Source organism: Musa acuminata, chromosome BXJ1-2 (genome assembly GCF_036884655.1).
Source record: "Musa acuminata AAA Group cultivar baxijiao chromosome BXJ1-2, Cavendish_Baxijiao_AAA, whole genome shotgun sequence".
Lineage (NCBI taxonomy): Eukaryota > Viridiplantae > Streptophyta > Magnoliopsida > Zingiberales > Musaceae > Musa > Musa acuminata.
The window spans coordinates 31,975,315-31,987,181 of record NC_088328.1 but is presented as its reverse complement, the minus strand read 5'-3'; the positions used below and the strand labels follow the sequence as shown (position 1 = coordinate 31,987,181).

The 11,867-nt window shown below is 34.9% G+C and overlaps 1 protein-coding gene across 14 annotated transcripts; it reads left to right on the top strand.

Moving 5' to 3' along the window:
- On the top strand, positions 1–11,773 carry LOC135610270 (zinc finger CCCH domain-containing protein 65-like). 14 transcript variants are annotated; one of them, XM_065104590.1, is made up of 19 exons: positions 9–489; positions 605–637; positions 2,598–2,657; positions 2,826–2,885; positions 3,115–3,174; positions 3,390–3,437; positions 3,677–3,736; positions 3,843–3,893; positions 4,327–4,359; positions 5,577–5,621; positions 5,878–5,931; positions 6,156–6,215; positions 6,382–6,504; positions 7,715–7,774; positions 8,064–8,123; positions 8,528–8,587; positions 8,731–8,847; positions 9,001–9,303; positions 11,187–11,773. In XM_065104590.1, exons 1-19 carry the CDS (start codon positions 121–123, stop codon positions 11,352–11,354), a joined length of 1,824 nt encoding a protein of 607 aa, XP_064960662.1. In that variant the 5' UTR covers positions 9–120; the 3' UTR covers positions 11,355–11,773. The 14 variants fall into 14 exon arrangements, with proteins under 14 accessions (XP_064960737.1, XP_064960662.1, XP_064960693.1 ...); XM_065104581.1 differs by having other exon boundaries at positions 10–489; positions 5,577–5,639; positions 11,190–11,773; XM_065104572.1 differs by having other exon boundaries at positions 10–489; positions 5,577–5,639.
- Positions 11,774–11,867: the final 94 nt, after the last annotated feature.

Here is an 11,867-nt window from a genome sequence, read left to right as displayed (position 1 = left end):
CATGCGATCGCATGTGCTAAAAGGAGGAGAAAAAGGTCCCGTTCCTCGGCCATCTCTCTCTCGCTTGCCGCTGTTGCTCCACTCCTCCCTTCCCTTCCCCTTTTGTATGCCGGCGGGCGAATGGGAGTCGTCGAGGCGAAACTCTCCGTGAAGGATGACGCGAAGTCATCTTCGTCTCCTCCTCCTCCGAACTTCTCCATGGATGGCGCGCACAGAGGAATCGCGAGCATGATGCCGGAGGAGAAGCCCTTGGACGTTGTTGGCGATCCCGAGATCCCAGAACTGGCTGACGATGTTGGTTTCGATCAAGATCCGGAGTCGCCTAAGAAAGGTGGGGAGGAGGGGGTGGCGGCGGCGGCCGAAAAAGGGGTATGGCCTGGATTTTCCCAGAGACCGGATGCGATCAATTGCGCATTTTATATGAAGACAGGGACCTGTAAATTTGGGTTGAATTGCAGGTTCAATCATCCCCCAAAAAGGAGACATAGGGTTGTGCCTCTCTTCATCATGTTCTTAAAGAGTTTCCTATTTCGCATCTTGATCAGATTTTTAGGTCTTGCTTGTGCGTTAGTGATCGATTTATTTTCTTGATCTTGATTGCCAGGCCAAGCCGGAGAAACAATCGGAATATGTTCAGGTAAACAACTCTCATCAATAATTAATGATCTTAGCCCTTTGTGGTGTGTCTACACATCAAAAGAAAAGCGAACAAAACGGTAGTTAGCTTTGTCCAACCAATAATTAAAATGCAACTTTGTAGTGTATAATTTTCAGATGACAACAGGTTTTTTTTTAAGAAAATCCATTTTGATATCTTTATTTAATTCCTTTGTTGGCTTAAAAGGAAAAGTAAGCTTGTGCCTTTTTTACACGTTGGATTTTGCATACGTTTTGTTTCCTGCTATGATCAATTGGTTTTGTCACTCTTGATCGCCAGACTTGTTGACATTTGTTAGAATTAACTGATGACACAATAATGGACTACAATCATGTATCTGAAACCTGCCGAAACAATAGACACCTAGTGACAAGAAGCTGTAAAATACCAAATCCCAGTATTTTCATTAATGTTAGAGTAAGAAGAAGAACCTTTCTGTTTTATGAAATTGCATTGTTGGCCCATATAGTGGTCGCTTCTATGAAATTCTCCTGGATAACAAATTTTGTTACCTTCTTCTGTTCTTGATTCACAATCAAATTCAAGTTTTTAGGCCCTGGTGAAAAATGTTTTATGAAAGAAAAAATCGTGTCAGTCTATACTCTGTAGAGTGCCTGTACTAGTGAGAATATTGATGAATATTCAGTGGTTAAGCTTGTCCATATAATTCTCGGTATAGAATTCTCTGAGAGCAAAGGTTGAAGAAAATTTTCTTGGGGTTTCTTTATTTAAGTATGTCTGGCTAGTGACGGAAACTTCTTTATCAGCATTTTCTTGCTTTATCTTCAATTTTTGGAACTACAAAAAATAAATGATCCTTCATAGATTAAAATCATAGGATCTCTATTTTTAGTTACAGCAGTTTCTAGTTGACAGATCCTGTCTGTTTTAGAGAACTCTCTACAAAAATTATTAAGTGGGTCATTTTGGACGTTCTTTTCTGAAACTTTCGTAAGAACTAATACACTGTAAAACCATGGTCACAATAATGAAGTGCATCAAACTATCTGTTTGGAGAGTATGACTGTAGCACTAAGGTGTTGTGAGCCTTTGGTTTCTAATGTATAAGGTCTTATCTCAAATGAATGTATGTCCAACTTTGCATTTGTTTGTGTAGAAGCCATTCTCCTTCGACAATGATAATCTAGTCCAATAAATTCCTTTGTATCCCTGTTGGGTTTTCTTGTAACCCTTATTTTGTCTTTCCATCAAACCTTAGCCTACTTCTGGACAGGGTTGTAAATTTTACGAGGATAGGCTATTTATCACCTTATTTTCTGGGAATGGTATTCCTAATATTCCTTCTGGATTGTCCTCCTATGTATTTTCTTCGATTTTCAGCATTGATCCTTATTTTCTTACCAATGTTTCTTATGCTTCTATGACATCTGCATAATGCAACATCTAATTACACATAGCAGTTCATGAGGCCAGACTGTATACTGCCTTGTTGTATAGCAAGGGCATTAGCACATGGTAAACTATTCTTTTGTATCGTTCTTATGTACCTTTATATTCCCTTTCTATCACCAAGCCTGTCTTGTCTTCCTCACCTTTTCCTATATATGATTATATGTTTTGTTCATAATGCATATTGGTTTCTGGCTAGTCTCCAGTTATGGCTAGAGTTCCTGTTGGAGATGTGAAGTGTTGGCATTATACTCATTGATGATTTAGTTATGTGTCAATATGAATGGTATAAAGCATAACTATGATTTAAATTGTATTCATCAATATTGTTTTAACATGTGATGAATTCAGCTTATTTGTTAACTCTTAAACAGAAGTAGGCGGAACATATGCAGGAACACGTGGTTACTTTTAACATATGAATAATCAAAATTGACTTGCCAATTTGTAAAGAATGTCATAATTTCATAATCTAATGTGATATTGTTATGAATGAGTGATTATTTTCATTTTTTCTTAATTGTTTAAGACTATTAAAGCGGCACATAAGGGATCTGGTTCAGAAAAGATGGGTCAAACAACATGCAAGGTGAGCAGTTTTTTTTTCTCCAACTGTTCTTTCAAGTTATATTCATTTTGGTTTTCTTATCATTTTCGGTAACTATAATGAGTTTCTCACTATTGAAGTAGAATCTGTGAAATTCTTATTCATGTTATACTCTGTTTTTCCTTTAAAAGTGAATAATTGTATTGCCAGGAATTTGGAAAGGTTGGTGAGAAGGAAAAGAAAGTTGCCCAAAAGAGTTTCAGGCCTGAGGTCAGTTTTTCTACAACCATTATTAGTTCAATTGGCCTTTAATTTTCATATCCAGCAATATTTAAGTGCTGCTATCATGATTGATTCATTTTATTTATTTCTTCAAGCATGCGATCATAATAATTACGTTTGCTATTTTTTCTAAGTAGAAGTATGACTGCAGTTTACATTTTCCAATTTATGTGTTGGTGTGATAAAGCTTTTGCTTTTCTTCTTTTTCTTCCCAAAGAATGCTGAAAAAAAGCAAAAGGGTACTGTACTAAAAAAGGTGGAGCAAACTGAGAAAAAGGTCAATATTCTTCTTATTGTTTCTTCTCCAACCGTTCTTTTGAGTTACTTATATTCATTTTGGTTTTCTTATCATAGACTTATTTTTCTTATCGTTTTAGGTAAATATAATGACTTTATCATTACTGAAGTAGAAGAATCTGTGAAATTCTTATCCATGTTGCACTTTATATTTCCTTTAAAATTGAATAATTTAATTGCCTGGAACTTGGAAAGGTTGGTGAGAAGGAAAAGAAAGTTGCCCAAAAGAATTTCAAGCCTGAGGTCAGTTTATCTACAACCAATATTAGTTCAATCAGCCTTTAATTTTCATATCCAGTAATATTTAACTGCTGCTATCATGATTTGATTCATTTTATTTATTTCTTCAAGCATGTGATCATAAGAATTGCGTTTGCTTTTTTTTTTTCTAAGTATGAAGTATGTCTTCAGTTTATATTTTCCAATTTATGTGTTACTGTGACAAAGCTTTTGCTTATCTTCTTAATGTTTCTTCTCCAAAGGATGCTGAAAAAAAGCAAAAGGGTACTATACTGAAAAAGGTGGAGCAAACTGAGAAAAAGGTCATTATTTTTGTTTGTTAGTGGATTTGTTTCTTATTATGTCTACCAATATCTAAAATGAAGTACTATTTTTGTTTTTATTTTCTCGTCAACCTCTTATTGACAGGCTGTTGAGAAAGAGGAACAGACTCCTTCGAAAAAGATGGATCAGGAGAAGGTCAACATATCTTTTTACTGCTATATTTATTTAAGTATTCATCTGTTTTAAATAAGTTTACATTTTCATAATAATACAGTAGCATTTTTTTTATGACTCTGGGTTTAGGGCTCGGAATTTATGGATTAATGTACCACACTGAGATGCATTGGTCCATCAAAGTCTTTATGAACCAATGTAATTAATGTAATACTTTAAAATCATGTTAATCTTAAAAGCCTTGTAAAATCATATCATATATCTCATGCTAGAAAGGAGAGATAAGATTTCTAACATTCTTTATTAAGAATGTAAATTTGGGTTGATTTATGAGTTTCCAAAAATTAAAAAAAAATCAATTTGTGCCTTTTTATAGAATTTGTATTTTCATATTATTTGGTATCTAAGTCTGGTTTGTGCTGCAATAGATGATGTTGTTGATCTTGATTTTCAGGTCACATTGAAGAAACAATGGAAGGTTGTTCAGGTAATACTTTGTTGGTGTCCTTTAGAATTTCTTTCATATAGATAGTTGATGTTATTTGTGCACATGCATTCTTTTGTATTTGGCAAGTCATTAAAATTGATTTATGCTGAAACATTCTATTTCCAAACGATAGGCTTCTATCTTACTGAGGTGAGGTCCTTTTTTTTTATTGCTCCATTTCTGAATTGGTATGTGTAAACCCATGTATATTTCAAGTTCATTACGCTCCAACTTTGTTATCCCCGTCAGTTGTTTTTCCTTGAACCTTTACTTTCTTCTCATTATTGGTTGCAATTTGTAAAAGTTTAAAGCATTGGTTACTGATTGCCTTGTTGTTACTATCCAGACAATGGCATATGTGGCTATATCTTTCCTTTTAGCAATTAGCACACTCAGTTATCATTTTTCTCGTACTTGATTCTTATGCTTAAATGCTGCCATCCGAATGTAACAAGCAATTTAATATAGAAGACCTTGTACATGCTAAATCAGAAAAATGAAATATTTAATTGCCAGATTAAACTGAAGCAGAACACAGATCAAAAGTTTTTTTCTTGTATAAAAAATTTGTAGATATTATATTATGTGTGGTTCCCCTGTTATTTACTTGATACAAATGATTTAACATTTAAGTGATTCCAGACTAGGAAATTTTATTAAGAGTTCCTTTATCAAGCTTTAGAGGACTGTTGAGTGAAAATCGAATATTAAATATAGTATTTATGTAAGTATTTTTTGGTGAATTAAGAGAACTGATATGTTTGTTGAGCTGATTCTTAAGGCATGGCTTGAGGGGATGCAAGACATGCGAAGTATTAGACTATTAGTTTTTTTTTTGGCAAAGGATAAGTGACGAAGGCAGGATTCAAGCTCAAGACCTTGTGATATACTATCAAAGCCTTTACCACCAGCTAAGCTAGCTAACACCTTCGAAGTGTTAGTTTTATACTCCTATAGATATGAAACAGAGTTATGTAATGGTGTCATTGTGAACATTAAACAAGATACTTAAAGCTCTTCTTCAGTCAGGTCCAACATGATCGGCTGATTATCTTCCAATGTACCATTGCATTTGCATATGCAAGAAAAGTTAATTACTTTATTTTCTAGAAAAAATCATTATCATCTTGGCAATCTCCTAATATCAACACAGGTTTCTACTTTGGATTGATGTTATCGTTGATCATGTTCTCTCCTTTCTTGTCCTAACTATTTAGAAAGCCGCTAGAGAAGAGCATGAAGAATCTTCATTGATAATGGAGGTACAAACATCATGCAGAGTAAGCAATTTCACTATTGACTTTGTTCTTTTATATAAAGATTGTACAAGTATTCTTTCATGTTAGTTAGGTTTGTTTGGTTTTCCTGGACCCATAAATGTATGATGCTAGTGTAGGTTTTTTATGGCCTTTCAGATAATTGTAGTGATCTATTAGTCCTGGAGTATATGTTGTAAGGTTCTTATTGGAATAGTACCTTTATTTGCTTTGATGTGGAATATTTGAAATTCTTGGAAAGGTTGATGAGAAAGAAAAGGAGATTGCCCATAGCTTCATGCAATTAAAATGTGAGGTAACATTTTCATAAAATCTTCTAATTTATCATTGGTTTATTAATTCAGAGGTCTAGTTTTGTTTAAAGGGCTACATTTTTTATTACTTTTTGTCATGTGAACATAAGGATGTATGAATTGAGCATATTTTCCATTTCTAATTATGAATTGACTTAAATAAGTTAATTGGCTAGTACCGATGTGGTGTTTTTTCCCTCTTATTCTTCTTGTTTAAACTTTAAAGAAAACAGAGGAAAAACAAAAGGCAATCCTCTTAAGAACAGTGGAGCAGACAGAGATAAAGGTCAATAATTTCATTCTTAAATTGCTCTTTCATTTTATTTTGTATTTGTTTAAAATGAAACAATTGAGCCAAATGGCCCAAATCATACAAGGCTATATTCTTTTAATGCCTTCTAATTTTGTGACTTGAATTGATAATTTGTTTAATTCTTTTGTGGACCTCATAGGCTGCTGAGGACAAGCAATCTTTTCCAGAAAGGATAGAGCATGAAGACAAGAAGGTCGACATCCTATCATTACCAGAGGAGAAACAAACTCTTTCCGGAAGATTAGAGCAGCAAGATTACAAGGTCAGCATTTTTCCATACCATAAGTCCACTGTTATGGTCACCAATGATGCTAGCCAAGGTGATGGAAATACTAGAGGTCGGGCTCTAAGGGTGGAGTTGGCCAATTATTCTGGTGGTGGTCATGATAATGATGATAATATTTGTGGTAGCAATGGTTGCAGCGTAGTTGCAGGACAGAAGTGGTAATGGTGGTGGTGGTAGTGGTAAAGTTGCTGCAATGGCAGTTATGGTGGTGATGACAATGGCAGTGGTAGTGGGTACTGGTGGTTCCAGTAGTGGTGATAGTAACAGTTTGGTAATTGTAGCAGCAACGATGATGACTGTTGTAGTGGCTGGTGGCAGTAGCAGTGGTGGTCAGTTGTGGCAGTGACTTGCAGTGGTGTTAGCATTAGCTGTGGCAGGGTCAGAGGTGATGGTGGTAAATAGAAGGTGGTAGGTGGCAATTTGCATAATTACAAGTGGTGAATCTCAGGATAAAGAGAGATTCTATCAATAAATCTTTTATAGGAAATTGAAAGATCTTAACCTCTTCTTCTAAAAGGAAATTCTGACTTCTCCAAAGATATACTTGAATGATGTTGCCAAACACCTGGAATTTTATAAAGGTTTTATTTTTATTTTTGGCTTTTTGCTTTTTAAGCTACAGAAGACCTTTTGGATAGCTAAACCAAACATGTCTAGAGAGTCCTAATATGTTATAGTTGTTAGTTGCTATAACTTGTATTTGGAGACTTCTAAGTGTCTCTTTTGGGATCCTTTTTATGGATTATTAAGTTGTAATTTTTTATTACTACTATAAATAACAGCTTTATGTCCAAAATCCCAAATGATTAAGCTTGGGATGTTATCTTTAAGTTATGCAATGAATTTAGCTCGGTTTTGTAGATATTAGCTTTCCTCTTCCCTATTAACGTACCTACTTTTTGCTTGTTCTTTTGGATTTTCCATATTCATATTATCATTCTCATCTGATTTAGTTTTCATTTAAAATTACAGCACAAATAGATTTCATGAGAGAAGAGAAAAAACTTAAAAGTCTGTTACAGAAGAAACAATCACATGAATCATTATATCAAAAAGGATGTTGGTGGTTTGGGCTACCCAGAGGAACATTTGCAACTTTGCATTACCAGTCATTTTATATAATGCTATAAGCCTCTGATATGGTGTAAATTTGATTGTTATCTGTTTCTTAATCTTCATATGAAAGGCTGCTAGGGAAAAGGGTAAAGAAACCACTTCAGAAAAGGGTGAACAGACAGAATTCAAGGTGATTTTAAAGCCTATGTTTGTGATGTTGTGTTGTTTATACTTTATACATTGGATAAAGTTCTGTATTGTAGACCAACCTTTAGATATTTGTTTTTCTCCTCATTATTGACATAACCACTTGTCTTTTTTTCTTTTGGATTTTCCACGTTCATATTATCATTCTCATCTTGTCAGTGATTTGAGCCGCCTAGAGGAACTTTTGCATTAATATCATGTTATCTTACTGCCATGGACCTTATATGGTGTAAATTTGCTTGTTATTTTGTTCCTAAATCTTCATATGAAAGGCTGGCACAGAGGAGGGTAAAGAAACTACTTTGGGAAAGGGTGGCCTGATAGAACACAAGGTAAGTCCAGGAAGCTATAATTCAGATTTTTTTTATTTATGTAACAAATTAAGTTTGGTTTTGCGGAATGACTTTTTGATACTAGCTTTTCTCTTCCACATTGACCTGCCTACTTGTGACCTTTTTTTTTTAGATCTTTCACATTCATAGCATCATCCTCATTTCATTTAGTTATGTTTAGAAATTACATCGCAATTAGAGTGCATGAGAGAAGAGAAAAACACTCAAGATTGTGAAAGAAGAAACAATCCTGTAAATCATTATTTCAATAAGTACAGGATGTTATTGGTGATTTGTGCCACCTAGAGGAACTTTTACATTACTATTCGTTTTACTTGATGCTACAGGCATCTGATATCTTGTAAATTTTTTTGTTATTTTGTTTCTGAATCTTCATATGAAAGGCTGCTATGGAAAAGAGTAAAGAAACCACTTTGGAAAAGGGTGGACAGATAGAATGCAAGGTAATTTATAGATTTCCATGTATTTTACGTAGCTATTTTTGATCATTTCACACACAACTGTAAGAAATATGCACATGTCACAAACATGATTTTGTGAAGTCATTTTTGAATGCAATGTAAGTTATATATGATAAATTCTGCAGTTTTACACAATGCCAGGAGGTTGTAAGTATGGGAAATCCTGCAAATATGTTCATTCTCAAAAGAAAATGGAAGGCAATTCATCAAAATTGAACTTCTTAGGCCTTCCAATTAGACTGGTAAGCGTGCTATTTACTTTCATACATTATGATGCTTTCTTTGCTTTGTATCAGACTTCTATGTAACCATATTGAATATGATCGTGGTCAATTTTCTTAGTTTTTGCCAGTGTCAGGCACCTACGGTTTCATATCATGTGTTGATGATTGCAGGGAGCAAAGGAATGCCCATATTACATGCGTACAGGGAATTGTAAATTTTCTACCAATTGTAGATATCATCATCCTGATCCTACTGTCGCAATGGTTGGACATGATCCTCATTCAGGATGTCAAAGTAGTGGATCTATGCAACAAAGTGCCTTTGGAGCATCAACAATGCCCGTGACACCCAGTCGTAGTCAAGGAACACTTAATGGACCAACTTCTTTTGTAGTTGCATCACCAGCCTGTTCTCCAGCTTCAAATTTGCATTCACAAGGGTTCCATTCAAATTCAGGATGCAATGGGTATCAGGTAATTTTTACAGTCCACGTGCTCAAGTTTATAAAAGTCTCCCCACTTTGCTTTAAATCTTTTTGTTTGGAAAGTTACCATGGTACCTCAGGTTCATGAAAATCCAACATAACATGAAAATGTAATATAGAAATCCTGTTGAAGCTTCAGTTTTCATACTGATATTCAGAGGCATGTCTACTTATTTCAATGACCTGAATTTTAAGTATAAACACCGTTATCTTGAAGTTGTTTAGGCATTCGTAGTTGGTTGTTTCCAGATGTAGATTAGTTTCACTATACTGTAGCATCACTGGACACCAAAAAAAGAAGAAAATTTCACTCACTCAATCACCTCTCTTGGATAAAGAACCTTTTGTGGTCTGCTACATTTTAGTGCAGAATATTCCAGTAAACTATTTAGAATTTGGTGTGGTTTACCTAAAAACAAAGTCAGGTTATGGAAGAAAGATGAAAATATTGATCATTCTAGACATATAGCCGCAAATGAACAAGTAAATGGAAAACGTGTATTTTGATGTTATGTCAAAATGTTATGAAAGTGATGCATGATGGTGGGTGGAGGAAACTAATAGTTTCAAAGGGAATGAGTAGATATTTTGATAAACATGTTGTGTGAGAGTTTGAGCTGCCCATATTGTTGATTGCTATTGCATTAAAGGGTTGTGGTAATAGGAGAATAGCAAAACTAAAGTGAAGGGGGCTTCTTGATGGAGCGATCTTTCTTTACATAAAGAGTATATCAATAATTGGAAGCAGTGACAACGAAAGATGTTCACTCAAATCTTTGCTAAACATGTAATGTGTAATGTGATACATTTGCAAGTATAAAATATAACAAACCTGTTATAGACGTATATCTTGTATTCATTCATATACTGTTTGATTCAGTTTGTTCTTGTCCATTTTTCTGAAACCCAATCTGTCAGCAAACCTGAAAATTTTGGTCCAACTTCAAACACACAGAACTGACTATGTGGTTTTAATTGATAATATGATATGTTTGAATACCTTTAAGGCTTGTCAGCTAGCACTCCTGCCCCAGTTTAGTCCACATTGAAAGTGAGCAAAGCATATGATTAATATATAGGTCTATGATTCATTTATAATGGTTTGATGGATGTACTCGTAAATTGAACTTAGCATCTTGGGCCATTGGTTAGTTAATGGGTTAGTTATCTCATCAAGCTGGATCATAATAAATGATATCAAAGCAGGCTAGCATTGGGGCATGAGACTCGAGTAAAAAAGGCATGTCATAGCATAGAACCGTCATTGAGTTATACCTCACATGCATCATGTTAAATTAGATTTTGTGCTATATTCAGGTCTTGACGAAGATGTCAAAGTCTTTTTAAGTGGGAGAGGCTTAAGCATTTAAGCATCTTAAGGTAATGGTCCAGGCTCAACGATATTAATGGGTCAATATTCACATCATGCTGCTGCAGCATATAAAAATAATGCTCATAAGGTCTCTTCTTGCTTCTGGGAAGCAAGATACCATATTTCTTACTTGAAATAGGGGCTGAAACATCAGTTCTTGCTTATGGGAAGCAACCTACTGTCTCTCCTACTTTATGTAGGGAGAGATTCACCACTTCTATGAAAGAGTCAACATGGTTGCTAGCAGATGCATTTCACTATCGCAGGCATAACAGTAGATTGAAACACAACTTACAAAGAAACAATTTTTCCGACGACAAAGGATGTCTTGTAAAATTCAAAATCGTAGTCAACATAGTAATCCTATCAAACTTGTCTGGAATGGTTTTGTTCAGGTCTCCATGACCTGTTTTTCTTTTTCAACCAAAGTTACATGTACAAATTTAGCTTCATCCATCATGAATAATGATGAAAATAAATGTGATTTCATTGTTCATTAGCAGGTGCACATCGATGAATATCCCGAGAGACCAGGTCAGCCAGAGTGCCACTACTACATGAAAAATGGGTTTTGCCCATTTAAATCAGTGTGCAAGTTTGATCATCCCAAGTCTCATCTTCCCACAAAATCCAATGGTGTTTCCATCCCCATTTGCCCTCCACAATAGGAGTAGCGGCTATGGTGACATTGCGGATCCAAATGTTATGACAAGGTTGATCAGTGCTGAGACGTGAGATGCAATCTCGGACATTAGCAAAGCAATGAAAGTGATGTTTCTTCTCTATTTGATTGAAAACCTGAAGAGGGTCGATTGTTGCTACGGAGTGAAAGTTAAATATCTTCATTAAACGGAACTTTAATGTTCGTGTATGATAAAATTCGTCGTAGCACGACATACCACTCAGTATGAGCGGTACATATCGATCCGACAGGAGATCGGTACGATCAGTATATGAGTACATTTCCATGTATCATGTGTTGGTATGTTTGGTACGATTTGGTATAGCTCGTTATGTATCGTATCGATAGCTGATTGGTATATCGGTATATCAGGTGAATTATGATGTATAGATTATATTTCATTTATCCTAACCTGAACATAAAGTGAATTATCACTGCTATAAGAATTGTTAATAGCGGAGTAAGATTTTAAACTTATTTCTTTTAGGTTCTTGGGAAA